Source organism: Orycteropus afer, unplaced genomic scaffold (genome assembly GCF_000298275.1).
Source record: "Orycteropus afer afer isolate SDZICR_OR568_19922 unplaced genomic scaffold, OryAfe1.0 scaffold00149, whole genome shotgun sequence".
Lineage (NCBI taxonomy): Eukaryota > Metazoa > Chordata > Mammalia > Tubulidentata > Orycteropodidae > Orycteropus > Orycteropus afer.
Genome location: NW_006921736.1, coordinates 4,130,748 through 4,154,829, shown reverse-complemented (window position 1 = coordinate 4,154,829; position 24,082 = coordinate 4,130,748). Strand labels below are relative to the sequence as shown.

Sequence of the window (24,082 nt, the reverse complement as noted above, 5' to 3'; positions counted from 1 at the left end):
CTTGTCTGCTTTATTCTCTCTGTAGATGACTTTTCTTTTTCTCCTCATGCATGGCAGAAATAGCTTCCCCACACTAAGCAAATTCTCGTTCTCTCAGACCCAATTCCTGATTATCTGAAGTAAGGTTCTGATTGGGCCAGCTTGTTTCAGATGTCTGTACCTGGTCCAATCAATTGAGGGCTAAGGGACATGACCAAGTTGTATAAATATAACCACCATTGGCAGTGTTTGTCATGAGTTGGGTGTTGTTGTTTTTGTTCTTATGTGCCTTTGAGTCCTCTCCAACTCATAGCAACCCCTCCTTGGATTTCCAAGGCAGTATCTCTGTGGAAGTAGATTGCCCAGTCTTCCTTCTCAGAAGGGGCTGGTAGGTTTGAACCACCAACCTTCTGGTTAGCAGTCAAGTGCCTTAGACACTATGCCACCAGAGCTCCCATGAGTTGGGTAGACACACCAAAATTGTTGTTGTTAGTTGCCATCAAGTTGGTTCCTACTTATAGTGACCTTATGAATAACACAAGGAAGCATTGCTGGTCCTGCACCATCCTTACAATTGTTAGTATGTTTGAGCCCATTGTTGTAAGTATTGTGTCAATACATCTGATTGAGAGTTTCCCTTGGTTTTGCTGTCCCTCGATTCCCTATAATAAAACTGTGTATTGGCAAAAGAAATATTGACCAGTCCAAGGGAGAGTTAAGCAAAATGGAAAGGTAGAAAAGATGATTGTTTTATATCAGGAGATAAACTTATTTGGATTAAGGGATACTTATTTGATACTTATTTGGATTAAGGGAAAATAGTTGACTCGTGACATATTCGATAATGGATTCATGTTTTGTGAGTTAATCTTTTGAACAATCATTTACTATATATTTTGATAGGGCATGCACGTAGGGTTTGCTTGTGTGAGTTGTTTTATAGAAAAAATAAAATTATTTGAACTGACACAATTTATTTCCCTCTTAAATTCCTTAATTGAAGTTACGTTAAATTCTCTGTACCTCAGTTTTCTTACCTGTAAAATGAGGATATTGCCACATCATAGATTTTTGTGGAACTTTAATGAGATAATACACATCAAGTGCCAAAGTCAGTGCCTGGAACTAGCAAAGATTACCTCCTTTTTCCAAATACACAAAGATACTGTTTGGTTATCTAGTGCCACTCTGACAGGAATATATACCTGGAAATGGGATGGCTTTAACAATCAAGAGTTTATTCTTACAATTTGGATGCTTTAAGTCCAAGTTCAAAGTGCCAGGCTCTAGGAGCTGGGTGAAAGCCCCTCAACCTTGGGATTCAGCTTTGTCTCCTGCTCCTGGCCCACTGAAACTGGAAGCTTTTCTTCACTCAGCTGCTGGCTGCTGAGGCTGACAAACCCAAGGTCAACAAGTAACAACGCATAGTCCCAATATTACCAGCCACATGACAGGCCATTAATTCAAGTCCATTAAAAGTACCAAAATGAGCAGAGCATAGCAGGCTGTGATTTAGTGGGCAGTGTTTGATGGCAGTCAGCTGCAGGGATCCAGGTGAAGAGAGGGAACCCAGGCATGCCCAAAGCAGCAGGGTGGCAGAGTGGGAGAAAGGGGATTAAAAGGCCCTGGAACTGGGACAGAGGAGAAGTCAGCACAGGGAACCCCGTAAGGGTGGTAGGAGAGGTTCCAACAGGGAGACAAACTTGTCTGTCGGTTTTTCCTACCATGGTGATGTGTTGATGTGAGTTTTGAGGCTGAGTCACTGGTGTTTCAAACCCAGCAGGATGCATATGGTGCACAGGTATTCAGCCCAGCTTACAGACTGAGACAGACTAGGAAGAAGGAGGAAGCCATCCACTTCTCAAAGAATTGGTCAGAGAAAATCTTATGAATAGCAAAGAAACACTGTCTGATACATTACCAGCAACTTTATGAATAGTCCGGTTAGGTTAGAAGGCTCTCAAAATAGGACTGGGAAAGAGCCACATCATCAGAGTAAACCTAGCCTTACTCATATGGATAAGGTGAAGCTTTCAGGACTCCATTTGCTGATGTGGCACCACTCAAATTGAGGAGAAACAGCTGAAGATATCCATTAATCATTGGAACATGGAATGTACGAAGTATGAATCTAGGAAAATTGGAAGTTGTCAAAAAGGAAATGGAATGCATAAAGATTGTTATCCTCAGCATTGGTGAGCGGAAATGGACTGGTTTTGGCCATTTTGAATCAGACAACCATGTGATCTACTATGCCAGGAATGACAGTTTGAAGAGGAATGGAGTGGTATTCATCATCACAAAGGATGTTTCAAGATCTGTCCTGAAGTACAATGCTGTTGGTGATAGGATAATACCCATATGCCTACAAGGATATCATAGCTGTTGTATGCAAGAGGTACAGACAACAAAGATAAACCCATTTACATATACAATACTGCATTATCAATAATAACAACCATTACTCTATGGTAGATACAAATGTGTACAAACTGAATGATCAGATGTGTCTAGGCAAGATGGAATGTACCCATGATCATATATGAGGTTGGCAGATGATACTTCTATATACATATTTGTATGTGCTATAAGAAGGTCCATATAAATAGAAGTAATGAGGGTAAGGTCATGATAGCTTCTTGGCCACAGCCAGCCACCCTGAGGGAGTGAGTTGTTGGACCTGTGGGCTCGGGACAATGGTTGTGAGGGACATCAAGCTCAATTGGTATAACATATCACACAAAAACATTGTCCTGTGTCCCACTTTGTTGAGTAGCTTAAAAGGTTGCAAGTGGCCATCTGGATGCAACAATCAGTTTCTCCTTATCTGGAGCAAGGAAGAATGAAGAAAACCAAAGTTGCATGGAAAAAGTTGGTCCAGAGGACTAATAGACCATGCAAAATTTAGCCTATATGACCCTGAGATCAGAAAATCTAAATGGTGCTGGCTATCACCATTGACCACTCAGAAAGGGATCAGTGCAGGACACCCTGGATAGACTGGGAGAAATGTGAAATAAGACTCAAAATCATAAAAAAGACCAAGTTTACTAGTCTGATAGAGCCTGGTGAGACCCTCAAGCCTATGGCCCCTAGTTACCCTTCAACTCTGAAATTGAACTCACTCCTGTGGCTTCCAGCCAAACATTAAACAGGCACATAGGGTGAACATTTATACGAGGTCGATACACTCCTTGGAACAACCAATTGTAGGAGATCAGAAGGGCAGTATTTGCAGAGGGAGATAGCTCAGGGGGCAGGAATGCATAGGAAAGAGAACATTGTGGGGATTGTGGTCAATGACATGAAACAAAATATATATGAACAGCTGTATGGAAAATGAATTGCTCTGTAAACCAAATCACCATAAAATAAATAAATAAAATGTTAAATGAAATAAAACAGAATATAAATTATTGACAATGTGGGGGGCCGAAGACTTTATATGTATTTGAATTCCCAGTCTTTATAATTTTGTACAACAGCTGTAAGTTACACACCCACAAATCCACTGCTGTCAAGTTGATTCTGACTCATAGTGACCCTGAAGGACAGAGTCAAACTTCCCCATAGTGTTTGCAAGGCTATAATCTTTACAGAAGCAAACTGCTGCATCATCCTCTCACGGAGCAGGTGGTAGGCCCAAACTACCGACCTTTTGATTAGCTGCCTTGCAGACCACCAGGGCTACTCTCTGTCCTACAGGGTCACACTGTACTATTATGTCCAGTATAATCATATTAAGGTAAGACACATTATATGTAAATATGTTTACTATTATGCACAGGTATGTATCTAAAAATACATATAAAAACGGTGAGAATTCCCCTCAAACTGATAGGGTGGTGATTTCTGTAAAGTACAATGGTTTGGGGCATGAACTGATCAAGGCGGATCTTTATATCCTATGTATTATTTAAATATTTTAAGAAGAATATTTCCCAGTATTGTAATTTTAAATGAGAAAAAGTAAATACAATTCAAAATGTATACACCAAACAATTTTCTGTTCTATCCTATGGTGGTGATATACTGAAAGGGGGGAGAGTTTCAAAAATGACAGCTTTTAATTTTAACTTTGGTGTCATATGATTTTTTTTATCATTGTGCATTTATTGTATTTATTAAGTCACACCAATAAATGAAACATTTTCGTTTGAAAAATAAAATACTGATTCAAGGAGGAAAAAAGAGCTCATTTCTTCTGGGAAGGAGATCTACTTTTCTAAGTATAATCTTTTGCATTTTTTTAACTTGGTACACTGTATGTTGTTGTTGTTATGTGCCATTGGGTCAGTGTGGTAGTTTGGTTTGTGTGTCAACTTGGCTGGGCCTGGTTGAGTGGCTGGGCAGCTGGTGGTAGTTAATCCCCATAAGGAGACTGGCAATCAACTCCATGGTGGGATCTACCACAAGCAGCTGGGTAGCTGCCTTTGGGTATGTGGTCTGTTTCCTGTATATAAGGAGAAGCCTTTGGGTATGGTCTCTAGCAAGACATGCTTGGACCCTGCATGTATCCATGTCATTGCTCAGCAGCCTGCTATGCTCTGCCGACCTTGCTTCTTACAATGGACTTAAGTTAATGGCCTGCCGTGTGGATTGGTAACATCGGGACTGTGCCTTTTTACTTGTCAACCTTGGGGCTTCTCAGCCTTAGCAGCCAGCAGCTGTCTGAGTGAAGAAACACCTCTAGCTCCAGTGGGCCGGGAGCAGGAGGCAGAGCTGGACCGCAAGGTTGAGGGGCTTTCACCCAGCTCCTAGAGCTTGGCACTTTGAACTTGGACTTAAAGCCTCCAAATTGTAAGAATAAACTCCTGTTTGTTTAAGCCATCCCATTTGTGGTATATTCCTGTCAGAGTGGCACTAGGTAACCAGAGCAGTCGGACCCGACTCATAGCGACACCTCCTTTGGTTTCTGAGATGGTGTCATTACAGGAGTAGATTGCCCAACCTTCCTTCCGAGAAGTGGCTGGTAGGTTTGAACCACCAGCCTTCTGGTTAGCAGTCAAGTGCCTTAGGCACTATGCTACCAGGGCTCTCGGTACACTGTGTAGGCAATACTTTTTCAAGATATTTAGTGGTATTTGCTTGTTTCTCTTTTCTTTCTTTAAATCCGAGCATTAATGCCATCTAATACATCTCTTGAGTCGGGGCCGACTCGACGGCACATAACAACACAACAACAACAACAATACATCTCTTGATGATAAAGCCTACTGATTAATTCATGTGAAACCTTTTTTAGGCTGAGCATATCACATGTAAAATAAGTGATAAGGCAAATTCAAGGGTTTCCTTCTCAGTCCCTACCCTGACACTGCTCTTGCCATCTTGTCCCTGCAGATGACAGAAGGAAGGCACTGCCAGGTGCACCTCCTGGATGATAGGAGACTGGAGCTGTTGGTGCAGGTAAGTGTTTTTCACATGGGGACAGCTCTGGTTCTTTCTTTGAACCTCATGGCCTGTGTTCATGCTGCTCACTTATCTGTGCCTCTAAGCCAGTGGCTTGAAGTTGACTCAGAGGTAAAGTCTGCTGTGAAGTCTTAGAAAACTTGGTCTGTGTGTACGAGTAATTATAGGCCAGGAACATGGATTCAGACACTCTTGGGTTCCAATCTCAGCTTTGACACTTAGCAGCTGTGTGAACCAAGGCAAGTGACTTTACTTCTTTGACCCTTGCCTTGGTAAACTGAAGAACATAATGCTTCCCTGAAAGGGTTATCATGAAATGAAAATCTGCATCCAACTGCTTTCCAGCTATGTGGCATTGCCTGGGTTAATTACCCAGTGTCATCAACTGTGAACTAGAATTAAGACTCCCTAGGAGCTCTGGTAGCATAGTGGCTAAGACACTTGCCTGCTAACCAGACGGCTGGCGGTTCAAACCCACCAGCCACTCCTCGGAAGGAAGATGGGGCAATCTACTTCCGTAGTGATACTGCCTCGGAAACCCAAGGAGGGGTCGCTATGAGTCGGGTTTGACTCAACGGCACATAACAACAACAACAGGAGCTCTGGTAGCGTAGTGCCTAAGGCATTTGACTGCTAACCAGAAGGTTAGTGGTTCAAACCCACCAGCCACTCCTTGGAAGGAAGATAGGGCAATCTACTTCCGTAGTGATACTGCCTTGGAAACCCAAGAAGGGGTCGCTATGAGTTGGGCTGACTCGATGGCACATAACAACAACAACAGGAGCTCTGGTAGCATAGTGCCTAAGGCACTTGACTGCTAACCAGAAGGCTGGTGGTTCAAACCCACCAACCACTCCTGGGAAGGAAGATGGGACAATCTACTTCCGTAGTGATACTGCCTCAGAACCCCAAGGAGGGGTCGCTATGAGTCAGTCCGACTGGACGGCACATAACAACAACAACAACAACAGCCTTTCTCACAAGGAGTCCTGGTGGCACAGTTATTAAGCACTCAGCTGCTAACCAAAAGGTCAGCAGTTTGAACTCAGCAGCCACTCCGTGGGAGAAAGATGTGGCAGTCTGCTGTAAAGATTATAGTCTTAGAAACCATATAGGGCAGTTCTACTCTGTCCTATAGGGTCTCTAAGAGTTGGAATCAGTTTAACAACAGTGTGTTTATGGGTTTAACCTTCCTTACAAAGGAGTCCCTGGGTGGTGCAAATGGTTAAACACTATACTACCAGCCTTCAAACCCACCCAGTGGTGCCTTGGTAAACAAGGCCTGAAGGTCTCCTTCTAAAAGGTCACAGCCTTGAAAACTCTATGTAGCAGTTCTATTCCATAGAACTCACAGAGGGGTCTCCATGGGTTGGAATTAACTTGACCGCAGCTGACAACAACAACAGCAGCCTTCCTCGTGTACAATCTAGTTAATATTGAACTAGATTATATACATGAGTGAAATTTCTTTGTAAATTTGTTAAAAAAAAAAAAAAAAACTCATATCATGTGGGACAATATGAGTGATATTTTAACTATTGAGGACTCTTCTATCACCCAGCTCTCAGAACCCAAGAGTCTTAAAAGTTGTGGTAATCTCTGCTCCCAAACTATACTTATTGGTAGGCTAGAATTCTCCGCTTTGACCAAACCTAAATTATTTTCCCTTCTGAGGTTTGTCCCAGCCCAGGATGCTGAGGCTTCAGTTCAGAATGAATTTAGGACTATTGAAAATAGCCTTTCACCAGAGTAGACCTTTGGAGTCTGCCAGTTTCTTTTCTTTCTTTACTTTTAAATCATGTCTGTTCTTTCTTCGTACCTCCTTAACACCAAACATCCAGTGCTCAAAACATCACGATGTTATTGTTGTTGTTGTTGTTGTTAGCTGCTGTTATGTCGACTGTGACTCAAGGTGACCTTATATACAACAGACCAAAATGTTGCCTGGTCGTGTGTCATCCTCACGATCTCCAGCATGTTTGAGTCCATTGTGTGGCCATTGTGCCCATCTGTCTCACCCAGGGTCTCCCACACCAAACAAGATGACCTTCTCTAGTGACTGATCCCTCCTGATCACATGACCAAAGCAAGTGTGTCGGACAATATTCTGTTGTAACCCATAAGGTTTTCACTATCACCTGTCTGTCAGTTTATGATACTGTGGTGGCTTTCATGTTACTGTGATGCTAGAAGCTATGCCACCAGTATTTCAAATACCAGCAGAGTCAGTCATGGTGGATACATTTTAAAGGAGCTTCCAGGCTAAGCTAAGCTAGAAAGAAAGGCCTGATGATCTACTTCCAAAAATTAGCCAAAACATCATAAAGTACTATTTGGCTCAAAGGTGGAAAAGAGTCCAACTACATTGTCCTCTATATTCCTCCTTTCCTTCCCCAGTCTCTGTATGGTCAGAACTAGAACTCAGATCTGGTTGACTTCAAACCCAAGCTTCTTCCCACAAAGTTCAGTGTTTCCTGAAAGTTCATAGCTTACAGCCTTCTTCTAGTTAAGTGCTCAATAAACCAAAACCAAACTCACTGCCATTGAGTCAATTTTGACTCCTAGCAACCCCCATTGGGTTTCTGAGGCACTAAATATTTATGGAAGTAGATTGCACAGTCTTCCTACTATGGAGTGGCTTGTGGGTTTGAACTGCCAACCTTCTGGTTAGTAGTCAAATGCCTTAGACATTATGCCACCAGAGCTTCTTTAAGTGCTCAAAACATATTGTTAATGATGATGGGCAGGATGGGTATAATTATTCCATCTCTAGAAAGAAAATAAAAGCTTAGGCTTTGAAATCAGACAGACCTGAGTTCAAATCCCAACCCTTACCAACAATGTAATATTAAGCAATTTTAACATATTTAACATCAATGACGTCCTGTGGCACATCTGTAAAATGGAAATACAAATCCCTGTCTTATTGTGGGGGTTAAATGAGATAATACTACAAAGAGTTTAACACAGTCAGTCATAACTATTATTGCTCATTCTGCCTCTGGCTTCTCAGTTCATGAACCTCAGACCTTGAGCCATTTCAACAGGCCTCCACCAAGAAATTTTTTTTACAGTCTGTCATAGCAACACAGATAACCAGGCAGTGAGGTGTTTAATATTCTTTGTCTTGGTCCCTAGCACCATAAGCCAAACCAAACCAGTTGCCATCAGGTTGATTCTAACTCATAGTGACCCCATGTGTTGCAGAGTAGAACTGCACTCCATAGGATTTCCAAGGCTGTGACCTTTAAGAAGCAGATCATCAGGCTTTTCTTCTGAGATGTCTCTGAGTGGGTTCAAACTGCCAAGCGTTCAGTTAGTAGTCAAAGACCTAACTGCCTTCACCACCCAAAGACTTCTCACCAGCACCATAAAAAAGACCATTGCTGTCAAGTCAATTCTGACTTAATCAGACTCTATAGGACAGAGTAGAACTGCCCCAAAGGATTTCCAAAGGAGCTCTTGTGGCATAGTGGATAAGGCATTTGGCTGCTAACCAGAAGGTCAGTGGTTCAAACCCACCAGATGCTCCACAAAAGGAAGCTGGGGCAATCTACTTCCATAAAGATTTACAGCATCAGAAACCCAATGGGGGGTCACTGTGTGTCAGAATTGACTCAATGACAGTGAGTTTGGTTGGTTGGTTTTTTTTTTTTTTTTTTTTTGGAATCTTTACAGAAGTAGACTGCCTCATCTTTCTCCTGTGGGACGGCTGGTGAGTTCAAACCACTGGCCTTGCAGTTAGCAGCCAAGCACTTAACCACTCCACCACCAGCACCATACCACATATTAAAAAAAAAAAAAAAATTTCAAATTAGCAGCACATTAGTCGGCACACTACCTTAGAGGGAAAAAGTAAGATCCTCAATTAAATTGCTAATACATGAAAATAAGGATCTCATTAATGTACCTCTTCCCATCTTCTTTCCTTTGCCATGTCTCTTAGAGAATGATCTACAGACAGTTCACCAGAGCAGGAAGAGAGAGTGGGTATTTAGCAACAAACCAGCAAATGTGGCTTTAAACTATGTGGGACAGAAGAAGGTGGTTGCAGTAACCAAATTGTTCCTAATAAGATTTTTATCTTGACAGCCGAAACTTTTGTCAAGAGAGTTGCTGGACCTAGTGGCTTCACATTTTAACCTGAAAGAAAAGGAGTACTTTGGAATAACGTTTATGGATGACACGTAAGTGTTTTAATAGTTTTTATTTCTTTACCTATTACTTGAACTGCCTACTTTGTGATTAGCAAAAGGGAGAAAAAATACTCCAAGAATATGCCTGCTTAGTTATAGGCTTTTTAATGCAGGACTTTTTGGATCATTGCCAAAGGAGAAGGAAAGGAGTATTGAGTATTTTAAGAACTCAAAATATTATCCTAAGAGTTTTAGAATTTTTTTTTGTAATGAAACTGCTATTCTTGATTATAGGTTATTTTTACTTTTCCTCACATGCGGTGGTGTTTTGTTTTTCCAGCTCATGTACCAGCAATAGAAATACTAGGCGTCATTCACTCCTATCTGAAATGGAATTGGTGTTGTAATATTGGTTGGAGGAAAGTTTAAAGACAAATTTGTGGCCCATCTAAGAAATATCTGTATCATTCAATATGGAATGAAATTTTTTAACTTCCACTTGGATTGATTTTATGTTACTTCCTCATTAGCTTTTTCTTTTTTTAATCTTCCATTTTTCACATGTTGCATATTGCATGTATTTCTCAGTAATTTCAATCTTTTCTGAATGAAACACCAAAATCAAACCAAACCCATTGCCATCAAGTTGATTTTGACTCATAGCCACCCCTATTGGGTTTCCGAGGCAGTAAATCTTTATGGAAGCAGATTGCCCCATCTTCCGTCCACAGAGTGGCTGGTGGGTTTGAACCATCAACCTTCTGGTTAGCAGTCAAATACCCTAGGCACTGTGCCACCAGAGCTCCTTCTGAATGAGGCAGGCCATATAATAATAAATTTGTGAAAGTTTAAAACTATAACCAGACAAAGTGTATGTGAACTGCTGTATGGAAGATGAATTTGCTCTGTGAAATTTCACCCAAATCAAAATTAAATTAAAAAAAAAACAACACACCACTCTATTAGCAAATGTGTTTAGACTTATTGGCTCTCTTCTGTATGAGTGTTAGTGTGTGTGTATGTGTGTTGTATGGCAGCCCAATATGCCTACTTTACACATAGCCTGATACGTTATCAGAGGAATCGTTCCCTATCTAAGGACAATTTCCAAAGAGTTCCTTAAATATTAAAATTAAAGAAAATGTGTTCTAGACACAAAATATATTGGCCAACCACCCAGCATTCTTTCTATAATTCTCCCAATTTAAATGTTTTTTTAGCCCTTCCCTTTAACCAAGTCAAAAATAATGTCACAAAAATGTGTCTTTAACACCATGCAGCTTCTGATTGTTTCCAGCCTGGGCTACAAGCATAGACCCTTCTAGATGTACCAACAGACTCAGGATTTGGGCTGAACAAAAGCCAGGAAGCAAGAGGCAGGTGGAAAGATAGCAAGTTGTCAGGACACATACAAAATCTTAGAAAATTTGGTTCTGGAATCAGGGTGTTTCCTGAATAGGATTCAACAAAGCAGAAAAAGTACATTCAACATAAGCCACCTCCCACTTACTCACAAAATTATCTGTTCACTTGACAATTATTTGAGAGACCACATGATCAGTGCTCTGCTGGATCAAATAGGAAACACAAATGTCCTTTGACAACATTAAAAAAAAACATTGCCATCGATTTGACTGCAACTTATGGCAAACCCATGTGTTACAGAGGAGAACTGTGTTCCACAGGATTTTCTTGGCTATATACTTTACTGAAGCCCATTGCCAGACCTTTCTTCCACATCACCATTGGGTAGGTTTGACCAGCCAACCTTTTGATTAGTAGTTGAACACAAATTCTTCACACCACCCAGGGACCATTTTGACAGCATACTCTAGCTCAAAGACAAGACTAATTCCTAAGAATCAGTGATTAAACACACGCACATACACAGACAAATTAAATCTGAATGTGAATGAAATAACAGCAAACACCCTAAGACATAAAATCATAAATGTCATAAACTGTGGTGGCTAAGTTATGTGATATAAAGAGTAAATGCTATAAGCCCTGTAGCTTAGGACAGAGTCACATAGAATAGTGGTTAAGAGCATGGATAGTGGGGTAATTTATTCATTCAAGACATATTTCTTGATTGCTAATTAAATGCTAGCCATTGTCTTGGGTCTTAGGGACTCAGCTCTGAGCAACACAAAAGAGATCCTTGCCCTCATGTGCCTTACCTTGCAACGTTATGGGCTTGTATAAACCCACTGCGATTGAGTTGATTCCGATTCATAGTGACCCTAGAACACAGAGTAGACCCCAAAGAGTTTATGGAAATAGACTGCCTCATCTTTCTCCTGCAGAGTGGCTGGTGGGTTCATAACACTGATCTTCCAGTTAGCATCTTAACACTTCACCACTGTACCACCAAGGCTTGCATAATGAGAAAACAAATAGAAGAGAAATTGCCAGAAATTATAAGTACTTTGAGGAACATAAAATAAGATGCCATGATATTAAAAATAAATAAATAAATAACAGGGTAGTTTTAGACAGGTTAGGCTGGGAAGGCTTCTAAGACATGACATTTGAGCTAAGATCTGAATGAAAAGCACACAGCTCTGCAAAATTTTGAGGTGGCATTCTAGGCAAAAGCCAGTGCAAAAGTTTTGAGGGGGAATGAAAGTTGATTTTTTTTTTTTTTTAAGGCTAATGTGGCTAAGAGTATAAAGAATATGGGAGGATGTATACAAGATAAATTTCAAGAGAGAGCAGGGGCCAGATAACATTGGATCCTGGTAGTTGTGTGATCTTAGGCTAGTTACATAACATCTCTGACAATCAGTGGTTTCATTTGTACAAGAGACATAATGGTATCCATACAACAGATAATATGTAAGGCACGCAATGTGTATTAAATTATTAATATTAAATTAGATAAAGTATACAAAGCCCATACCACAGGCGCACAGTCAAAGGGAGCAATTGTGTTTTTAGTAGTTGTAGCAGTAGAGTAAGCATTTGAGAAAAAAAGTCTAAAGGAGAACTGGGGGAGTCAGGGTGTGCTTCACACAGAAGAGTAATTAAAATTGTACATGGTAGGGGAGGTAGGCTTTAAATAGAAGGGAGAGGTGATGGCATTATAGACAAGAATTAACTTGTGGGCAAATGTAGGCTATGGTAATAAACATGGAACATTTGCCGAGTGGTGAGAATACTGGCCTGAAACAGTAAAACATTCAAGGGAGAAGATCATAGGTGATACACGAAATGTACAGACAACAAAGATAAACCCTTTTACTTATACAATACTGCATTGTCAGTGATAACACACATTAATGTATGGTAAATAGATGGGTGGGCAGTGGGAAAGCACAGGAAAGGAGAGAAAAGGCCAGGAGGACCAGGACAGAGTGAGGAAGCAGCGGCAGGGATCCAGGTAATGGGTGGGGCGGGCAAGCCATGCTCCCAAGTGGCACGAAAGAGACAGGGATCCATGTAAGGGTAGGGTGGAGAAGTTTTGAACAGCTAATGGAGACAAATTTGTCTGTTGGTTTGTCCTACTGGTGGCGTGTTGCTGTGAGGCTTGAGGTGTGCCACCAGTGTTTCAAACCCAGCAGGTTTGCACATGGTGCACAGGTTTCAGGGCGGCTTGCTGACTGAGACAGACTAGGAAGAAGGAAGAGGCCATCCAGTTCTCAAAGAATTGGCCAGAGAAAACTGTATGAATAGCAGAGAAACATTATCTGATACATTACTACACAACTTTATGAATAGCCTGGAAACACTGTCCAATACAGTGCAGGAGGATGAGCCACTTAGCTTGGAAGGCTCTCAAAATACAACCGGGAAAGAGCTGCATCATCAGAGTAGAACCAACCTTACTGATATGGATAAGGTAAAGCTTTTGAGACCTCCATTTGCTGATGTGGCATGACTCAAATTGAGGAGAAACAGCTGGAAACATCCATTAATAATCAGAACATACAATGTATGAAGTATGAATCTAAGAAAATTGGAAGTTTTCAAAAATGAAATGGAACAAGTAAAGATTGATGTCCTAGGCATTAGTGAGCTGAAATGGACTGGTTTTGGCCATTTTGAATCAGACAACCATATGATCTACTATGCCAGGAATGACAATTTGAAGAAGAATGGCATGGCATTCATCATCACAAAGAATGTTTCAAGATCTGTCCTGAAGTACAGTGCTGTCAGTGATAGGATAATATCCATACACCTACAAGGAAGATCACTATTCTAATACACTATTATTGAAATTTATGCCCCAACCACCAAAGCCAAAGATGAGGAAATTGAGGATATTTATCAGTTTCTGCAGTCTGAAATTGACCGAACATGCAGTCAGGATGTGTTAATTATCACTGGTGACTGGAATGCAAAAGTTGGAAACAAAGAAGGATCACCAGTAGTTGGAAATTTTAGCCTTGGTAACAGAAATAATGCTGGAGATGACATGATAGAATTTTGCAAGACCAATGACTTATTGATTGTAAATATCTTTTTGCAACAACACAAATGGCAGCTATACACATGGACTTCACCAGATGGAATACACAGGAATCAGATTGACTACATCTGTGGCAAGAGGTGATGAAAAAGCTCAATATCTTCAGCCAAAACCAGGCCAGGAGCTGATTGTGGAATAGACCATCAACTACTCATATGCACGTTCAACTTGAAGTTAAAGACAATTAGAACAAGTCCACCAGAGCCAAAATATGATCTTGAATATATCCCTCCAGAATTCAAAATAGATTTGATGCAGTGAACACCAATGACCGGAAACTAGAGGAATTGTAGGAACATCATCCATGAAGAAAGCAAGAGGTCACTAAAAAGACAAGAAAAGAGAAGACCAAAATGGATGACAGAAGAGACTCTGAAATTTGCCCTTGAGTGGAGAGTAGCTAAAGCAAATGGAAGAAATGGCAAAATAAAAGAGCTGAACAGATTTCAAAGAGCAGCTTGAGCAGACAAAGCCAATTACTATATTGAAATGTGCAAAGACTTAGAGTTGGAAAACCAAAAAGGAAGAACACACTCAACATTTCTCCAGCTGAAAGAACTGAGGAAAAAATTTAAGCCTCGAGTTGCAGTATTAAAAGGTTCTATGGGCAAAATACTGAATGATGCAGGAAACATCAAAAGAAGATGGAAAGAATGCACAGAATCATTTTACCGAAAAGAACTGGTAGATATTCATCCATTTCAGGAAGTGCCATATGATCAAGAACCAATGGTACTGAAGGAAGAACTAGAAGCTGCACTGAAGGAATTAGCAAAGAACAAGGCTCCAGGAATTGATGAAATACCCATTGGGATGTTTCAACAAACAGATGCCCCACTGGAGGCACTCACTTGGCTATGCCAAGAGATTTGGAAGACAGCTACCTGACCAACTGACTGGAAGAGATCCATATTTGTACCCATTCCAAAGAAAGGTGATCCCACAGAATGTAGAAATTATCAAACAATATCATTAATATCACACACAAGTAAGATCTAACTGAAGATAATTCAAAAACAGCACTATATTGACAGAGAACTTCCAGAGGTGCAAGCTGGATTCAGAAGAGGACGTGGAACAAGGGATATCATAGCTGCTGCCAGATGGATCTTGGCTCAAGGCAAATAATATGTTTACTTGTGTTTTATTGACTATGCAAAGGCATTTGATTATGTGGATCATAACAAATTGTGGATGACATTGAGAAGAATGGGGATTCCACTTAATTGTACTCATGAGGAACCTGCACATTGACCAGGAGGCTGTTGTTCCAACAGAAAAAGGGAACACTGCATGGTTTAAAATCAAGAAGGAAGTGCATCAGGGTTGTATCCTTTCCCCACACTTATTCAGTCTATATGCTGAGCAAATAATCCAAGAAACTGGACTATATGAAGAAGAACGTGGCATCAAGATTACAGGAAGAATCATTAACAACCTGCGATATGCTGATGACACAACTTTGCTTGCTGAAAGTGAGGATGGCTTGAGGCACTTACTGATGAAGATTGAAGAATACAGTCTGTAGTATGGATTACATCTCAATATAAAGAAAACAAAAGTCTTCACAAGAGGACCTACAAGCAGCATCACGATAAATGGAGAAAAGATTGAAGTTATCAAAGACTTCACATTGCTTGGACTTCACATTGACGCCAATGGAGGCAGCAGTCAGGACATTGGATGACATATAGCACGGGGCAAGTCAGCTGCAAAGGACCTCTTTTAAGTGCTGAGGAGCAAGGATGTTTCCTTGAGGACTGAGGTGCACCTGACACAAGCCATGATATTTTCAGTTACCTCATATGCATGTGAGAGCTGGGGGGATGAATAGGGAAGACAAAAGAAGAGTTGATGCTTTTGAGTTGTGGTGCTGGTGAAGAATGCTGAAAGTCCCATGGACTGCTATAAGAACTAACAGATCTGTCCTGGAGGAAGTGCAGCCAGAATGTTCCTTGGAAGCAAGAATGGCCAGACTTCGTCTCACCTACTTTGGTCATGTTGTCAGAAGGGACCATTCCCTGGAGAAGGATGTCATGCTTGGTAAGGTGCGTGGTCAACGAAAGAGGGGAAGGCCCTCAATGAGATGGATTGACACAGTGGCTTCAACGATAGGGTCAAGTATAGCAAGGATCATGGAGGTGGCACAGTACTGGGCAGTGTTTCAATCTACTGTGCATAGGGTCGCTATGAGTCTAATATGACTCATCAGCACCTAACAACAAATACATGGGTAGATAGGCTGAATGATCAGGTATGTCTAGGCAAAAGGAAATATACCCAAGACCATATGTAAAGTTGGCAGACAATATTTCTACATACATATTTGTATGTGCTATAAGCATATACAAATATATAACAGAACTAACAAGGGGCAAAGTTAATGATAACTTCTTGGCCACAGCCATCCACCCTGAGGGAGTGAGTAGTTGGACCTGTGGGCTCAGGACCATGATTGCAGGGGACATCGAACTCAATTGGCATAACATACTACACAAAAACATTGTTCCACATCCAAGTTTGGTAAATAGTAACTAGGGTCTTAAAAGCTTGCAAGCAGCCATCTAAGATGCAACAGCGGGTCTCTCCTTGCCCAGTGTGAAGAAGAATGAAGAAAACCAAAGATGCATGGAAACAATTAGTCCAAGGGACTAGTGGACCATGCGAACCTTAGCCTATGACCCTGAGATCAGAGAGGTGCCAGGTACCACCGTCAACCACTGGAAAAGGGATCAGTCAGGAGATCATGGATAGCATGAGGGAACAATGTGGAACAAAACTCAGACATCATTAAAAAAAAAAAGAAAGAAAGAAAGAAAACACCAGGTTTACTGCTGTGATAGAGCCTGGTGAGATCTTTAAGACTGTGACCGCTACTTACCTTTCAGGTCTGGAATTAAACTCGCTCCCATGGCTTCCAGCCAAACAATAGACAGGCATATGGGGTAAATATTTATATCAGGTAGATACACTCCTTAGAGCAATCAATCGTGGGAGAACAGAACGGCACAAGAATACATAGGAAAGAATGACAGGGAAGAGGTGGGAAGAGAGCTGTTACATTGTAGAGAATTACAGTTAATGTCATGAAACAAAATGTGTATGAACTGCTGTATGGAAAATGAATTTGCTCTGTAAACTTTCACCCAAATCACAAAAAAAATTTTAAGAAAAGAAAGATCATAGATGAGCCTTGAATGTTACGTAGCTGAGGAGGTACACTCAAGGCCTTCGAAGGATGTTATACAGAGGAGTGCCATGGTTTATTACTGCACGGTTCATGGTGGACTGGGAAAGAGGGGGCCTGGCCACAAGGAAGGTTCTGGGAAAGCTCCAGGCATAGGTAAGCATAAACCAGACAGTGCATAAATCAGGCATTTGTGACAAGACCTCTTCTTCGTAAAGAAAAGAAATGAAATGAATGGTGTTATTAATGATTTGGGCCACCCTCCTCCTGGTCTGCCCTGGGACAGCTTTCTAAACCTATATTGGGAAAAGAATGCCTCATCTGAGGACGTCCTCTAGATGTCTCGTTGACTACAGTGGGCAATGGTTATAGCCTTTCCACAAAGCCTCGCTCCAAATTGTCTTTAGTGTAGTTCTCTGCAAATGACAGCAAAGTCTATTTTTGAGTTATGACCAGTTTGGGAGGGTGTCTTATGTCTATAGCTATGTTTATTTTCAGAAGAATGAGCTGGGCTTTTGGAGGCTAATGAAATTGGCCATTCTACCCTTCTGGTGAACAGGCCTGGAAAATTGCTTATGTCTAAGGGTGTCTCCTTGGAATGTCTTGGTCACAAGCCTAGTTCCTTCTCTTTGTCTGGTAAATATTTTTGGAAAGTATTTTCTTTCAGCACTTTCACCTCCCCCCATAAAACCACTGAGTCAGATCCCTCCCAGGATGCTGTCTGAATTGCCTTTTCCTGACTAGATGCCACATCAGCCCTTTGCCGTTGGTGAACTTCTCTAAATAGAGTAAGGCAAACCTGAAGGGGACATTTTGCCAGTGAAAACTAGCTACTGTTTATACCCTAGTGCATAGACCAAGAAGAGAAATAGAAAAATAGAAAAACAGACGGTGGGTACATAATAAAAAGTAATGATGATGACCTACAAAAACAAATCCATTGTTACAATAGAGGGTAGAGGGTAGGAGGGTAGAAGTCCTGAGACTCCTAGTGTCTTACCTTTATTTCCCATGTGCAGGGCAAGTCTGTCACCCCTAGAGGGCGTTCACGGTCCTCCTGAGGCAGTGCACCGTCAGTTCACAGTCAGGATTCCCAACCACTTCATACATTTCATTATAATTTTCCTTCTCATGTTTTGAAAGGTTTTATTGAATAAGCTTTTATAACAAGTCAGTTTTACAACACAGTTGTGCCTTCTGATCATTGTCCTTTCTGATGGGCCTGAGATGATCATCTTTTCACTGATATAATTCTAACCAGAAAGAAAACTTGCTTTATGATTGGCCTACGCAGCCTGATGGGGTGAATGATCTCATTTTTGTCTCAAAGACTATGCAACATGTTAACCTTGATATATCTCAGTGGTAGAATTGTGGATACTTCACTGTTTTATTCTTCTAGATTTTCTCTTGTTGGTGAGATTGTGAATGGATTTATAAAAATTTAATTTCTAGTTGATGCTTTTTTAAAAAAATTATTTTATATTTACCAGACATAAATGTTCTTATGAAAATGTTTACCATCATAGTTAAGGTCCCTACTCTTTTGACTACCTCCTCACTCCAATTATAGTTTCTTCCACAGATGTAACCACTGTTGGCAATTTGAACTTAATCTAAAAATTTTCATCCAAATATAATTGTGTTTTGAGTGTGTTTCTATAGTTAACGTAATTGGTTTATGTTGGATATGTTACTGTGTAACTTGCTTTATCCATTTGTATATCATTTCATATAAGTTCATATAAATATGCATTATGCTTTTAAAATGCTACCATTACATAAAAGCATATTAACCAAAAACCAAAACAACTTATTGCCATCGAGTCGATTCCGAGTCATAGTGACACTCTTTGGGCTTCCAAGGTGGTAAATCTTTATGGAAGTAAATTGCCCAGTCTTCCTTCCACAGAATGGCTGGTGGGTTTGAATCCCCAACCTTCTGGTTAATAATCCAATGCCTTAGGCACTGCGCCACCTGAGCTCCTTATAAATGCATATCAGACTATTAAAAATTAGTCTCATTTTGTGTAAGAGAACTTTTGACTCCTGATACTATACAATAGTTTAGGGATTCGAAGGTGTACATTTTAACATCTCTGAAACTGAGATATGTCTTTAAATCAATGATATCCTAAACATAATGATATATCGTATAGAATCCCTTATCTTTTCGTATTTTTTTTGCACATAAAAACAATACTTTCAAGAACCTTCCTTTATACCACTGATATAAGCTTATTTATCTTCATAATATTCTTTCAAGGAAAGCTAGAGACAATTATTTGAAACCTCATCTTATAATAAAAGAAACAGACAGGCTTTTTCCAGTGTTGCAACTGGAAATTATTATAAAGGCTAATTCACCTCTCTAGTGTGATTTTCTGCTCTACTGAAAGTCCTGGGTTCACATCTCAGCTCTGCCACTTTCCTTGCAGGCTTATTGTAAAATTTAGCATTAATATATAAAAAGTTCCAGCTTGGTTCTTAGCACAGAGTAGTTGCTTATTAAAGAGTAGTTATTATTATCATCATCATTATTTATGGCCAATTTTTCCTATACACTTATAAATTAATGCAGCTTTGAATTTTCTGAATTAAAAAAAGAAAAATTACCTACTTAAGGTCCAAAAGAAGTTGTAAAATATCTTCTGTCTCATTACCAATTGTGTTATAATTTGATACCTCACCAATATTCAGCATGATCTTAAGTTGAATTTTATGTAAGAAAGTAAAGTGGAGTCTATACTCTCTGGGAATTTATAGTCGAACACAGATCAACTAGTTGGACAACCTTGGAGAAGTCATACAAACACTCCTGAGCTACAGTATCATCAGTCCTTTAGGTATCTGAGCTCAAAATCTAGGGAGAATTGTTAATACCCATGAATTTGGTGAAGCTCTTAAGAAAATAAATAAATACACACTTTGTTATCAATAGGTCCATAATGTACACACAGAAATAGCACCCAGAGAGTATTTGATCCTATACTTTTAAAAAAGATATAGTATTGTTATCTTTGTCTGTTTGCTTTTATTAAACCAGAAGTTTTACCTTTTGTGACTATGTAAAACTTTTCAGATTTCATATTTAGTAATAATTTAAGCATTAATGTATTTAGTGCCTACCATGTGCTAACCAAAAAACAAACAAACAAACTCACTTCCATCGAGTTGTTTCTGACTCATAGCGATCCCTCCTTGGGTTTCTGAGTCTGTATCACTACTGAAGTAGATTGCCCAACCTTCCTTCCGAGGAGTGGCTGGTGTACTATGTGCTAGACAATTTTATTATCAAAGTGCTTTACCAAAATTATCAATTAGTTCCTTACCACAAGCCTAAGAGTTCTCATTTTGAAAATGTGGACCTCAAGCTCAGACTTGTTAAGGTCAAGGTCACATAGGTCCCTAGTGCACCAGGATTTGAACCCCAGTCTCTGTGACTCTGAAGTCCAAGAAGGCTCCTAACTCCAGAGGTGAGGATTGTGTTTCCAGAAAGCAAGATTTCTTTGTTTGAACAAAGTAGCAAACAGAGCCAAAGAGAAAATATGGGCAGAAATAATAATGATACAGGTTTTCTGAGCTCTCACTTTTTTTTCTTTATTTTTCTTCATTTATTTCTTCCTTTTTAATCTTAATTTTTTGAACAGGTAGTTTATTCACATGAATCAAAATTTTAAAGATGCAAGAGGATATAGTGAAATATGTGCCTCATAGCACCCAATATGTTATCTCCAAAGGCAGTTTCTAGTGTCTCCTCCCAGGGATATTTTATACATACACATAAACCAAAAACCAAACTCACTGCCATCCAGTCAGATCCGACTTACAGCAACCCCTCCTTGGGTTTCTTAGGTGATATCACTATGAAAGTAGATTGCCCAACCTTCCTTCCAAGGAGTGGCTAGTGGGACCTGCAGCCTTCTGGTTAACAGTCACATTCATTCCTTAGGCACTGTGCCACCAGAGCCCCCTATACATACACATACACACACATAAATCTATTTTTAATACAAAAAATGGTGATGAACTATTGTGGTGGTTCAGGTTGTGTGTCATCTTGGCTAGGCCTTGTTGAGTGGCTAGGCAGCTGGATGTCGTATTCCCCATGATGAGATTGGTAATCAACTCCATGGTGGTATCTACTGTGAGCAGCCTTTGGGTTTGTGGTCTGCTTCCCATATATAAGAAACAGCTTTGGGAATGGTCTAGCTTAAGGTATGCTTGACCCTTGCATGTGGCCATGTTGTTGCTCAGCAGCCTGCCATGCTCTCCTGACCTTGGGACTTTCAATGGACTTGAGTTAATGGCCTGCCATGTGGTTTGGTAACATCAGGACTGTGCCTTTTTATTTCTCAACCTTGGGCTTGTCAGTCTCAGCAGCTAGCAGCTGTCTGAGTGAAGAAATGCCTCTAGCTCCAGTGGGCTGGGAGCAGGAGGCAGAGCTGAATCCCAAGGTTGAGGGGCTTTCATCCAGCCCCTAGAGCCTGGCACTTTGAACTTGGACTTAAAGCCTCGAAACTGTAACAGAATAAACTCCTGTTTGTTAAGGCCATCTCATTTGTGTTATATTCTTGTCAGAGTGGTACTAGGTAACCAAAACAACTGTAATGTTACACATCCTGCTTTTTCATTTAACAATGTATTTTGAAAATTGTTCAAAGTAAGTTTGTAAAGAGGTTTTCAGTCCTTTTTATGACTGCATTATATTTCCTTGCACAGTATACATGATTTTTAAAAATAATATCCTATTGGACATTTATATTATTTCCAGACTTTTTGCTGTTATAAACAGTGCAACAGTGAGTGGCTTTATATATAGGTCATTTTTCACGCATCTTGATAAATAACTGGAAATGGAAAGGTTGGTTCTGAGGGAGGTGCTTTTATAACTTTGATAGAAATTGCTAAATTGGCCTCATTACTGGTTGTACTCCTGTACCATCAGTATAGGAGTAACTTTTTTCCCATAGCTTTGCCAACATTGTGGTTTTGAATGTTTTTCTGACTGTGTAATGCTTCTTCTTTGCTTTGCTCTCACAGAGGTCAGCAGAACTGGCTACAATTAGATCACCGAGTTCTTGACCATGATTTGCCCAAGAAACCAGGCCCAGCCTTTTTGCACTTTGCCGTGAGGTATGTATCCACACGTGGATGTAGAATTACTGCGCCTTCCCCTTCCTTCCACCCCCTTTAAAAAAAAAAAAAATTCTGGTGATCAGAGATTGTTGTTGTTGTTGTTGTTGTTGTTGTTGTTATGTGCCATTGAATCGGACCCAACTCATAGCGACCCCTCCTTGGGTTTCCAAGGCAGTATCACTATGGAAGTAGATTGCCCCATCTTCCTTCCAAGGAGCGGCTGGTGGGTATGAACCACCAGACTTCTGGTTAGCAGTCAAGTGCCTTAGCCACTAGGTGATCAGAGATAGAGAATAAAAAGAGACGAGATCTATCAAAACATTATGTAAAAGAGACTCTCTGCTGTTTTGGCCTGGAGACCAAGTTACCATAGATACTGTATAGAACTGTTTTCTTTGGAGATGAAGGACAGACTGACCTTCCTTTATTGCTCAAAGTCACTTGGCTCAATTTAAGGCTGAAAAACATAGGTAGTGTATTTTAATACATTAGGCTGTTTCTCACACAACATACTTTTAGGATTCTTATTATTTGAAATATAGTAAACATTTGCTATTACATTCTGTAGAGGAATAATGTTTTCTAGAGACTGTGGAAATAATTGAATTTTATACAATTTTATACCTTAATTTGAATAGAAGATAAAATGCAAACAAAAACTCCCAGGAAGAATTATCTTAACAGAAATCTGATTTCTGCTTGCACACAGAGACTTCGAAGAGTAATGCGAGGAATTCATGACTTGTTCTCTGAGTTCTGTTTGGGCAAGTCACGTACCATATGGCAGTGGTTGTTACTTGCTATGGAGTCAGCCCTGACTCAGGCCCTGACTCATGGTGACCCCATGCACAACAAAGGGAATAAAGGGTTGTCCGGTCCTGAGCCATCCCCAACATCGGGTTGTAGATCACACAAGGTTACATTGTGATCCATATGGTTGTCATTGGCTGATTTTCAGAAGTAAGTCACTAGCCCTTTCTTCCTAGAACATCTTCATATGGAAGCTCTGCTAAAAACTGTTCAGCATCATAGCAACACGCAGGGTTCTCCTGATAGAAAGGTCACCGGTGTCTGTGCTTGAGGTCTATTGGCTAAGAATTGAACCCAGGTCTCCTGCATGTCAGGCAAGAACTCTCTCACTGATAGGGGGCCTCACATAATTCCTCCTGAAATGGATGTGTTCAACTAAATTAGTGATTTCTCAAAGCCAGCCCATGATAGAAATATTTTTTGCATTTATTATTCAAAACATATGATAAACAAAAAGTTATCAATGGTAACGCCCATGTTTCTCTACCTCATTTAAGAAATAAAATATTACCAATAAAGTGGAAAGCCCCTTCCAATACACTGACTGGTCGGTCTCCTACTCTTACCATCCTGAATTTGATGATAAATTTTGTTTTCCTAAAATCCAAGGAGGGGTCGCTATGAGTTGGGTCCAACTCGAGGGCACATAACAACACAACAACAACTGTGAAGCAAAATATGATGAATTTAGCTAAGGTACTAGGTTTATCTTACTTCTAAGTATATTCTCATAAAGCTAGATCAACGTAAAGAACAGTCCTGTATCCTGAGATTTTGTTACTTTCTGAATGTTGAAAATGTACTTAGTTTCATGACGTGACGATATCTTCATTTTTGGGGTTGTTTTACTGTGATTACCTGGTGTGATAGTTGTGTTTGTATGTCATCTTGGCTGGGCCTGGTTGAATAGTTAGGCAGCTGGTGGTAGTTATTCCCCATGATGAG

The 24,082-nt window shown here is 40.3% G+C and overlaps 1 protein-coding gene across 1 annotated transcript in view; it reads left to right on the top strand.

The window, feature by feature from the left end:
• The window catches only part of FRMD4B (FERM domain containing 4B), a 294,915-nt gene that overhangs the window by 100,681 nt on the left and 170,152 nt on the right, over positions 1-24,082 (top strand). The window contains 3 exon segments of the mRNA XM_007946064.2: positions 5,323-5,388; positions 9,484-9,578; positions 22,232-22,324. Of these exon segments, the coding sequence (XP_007944255.2) occupies positions 5,323-5,388; positions 9,484-9,578; positions 22,232-22,324 (254 nt within the window).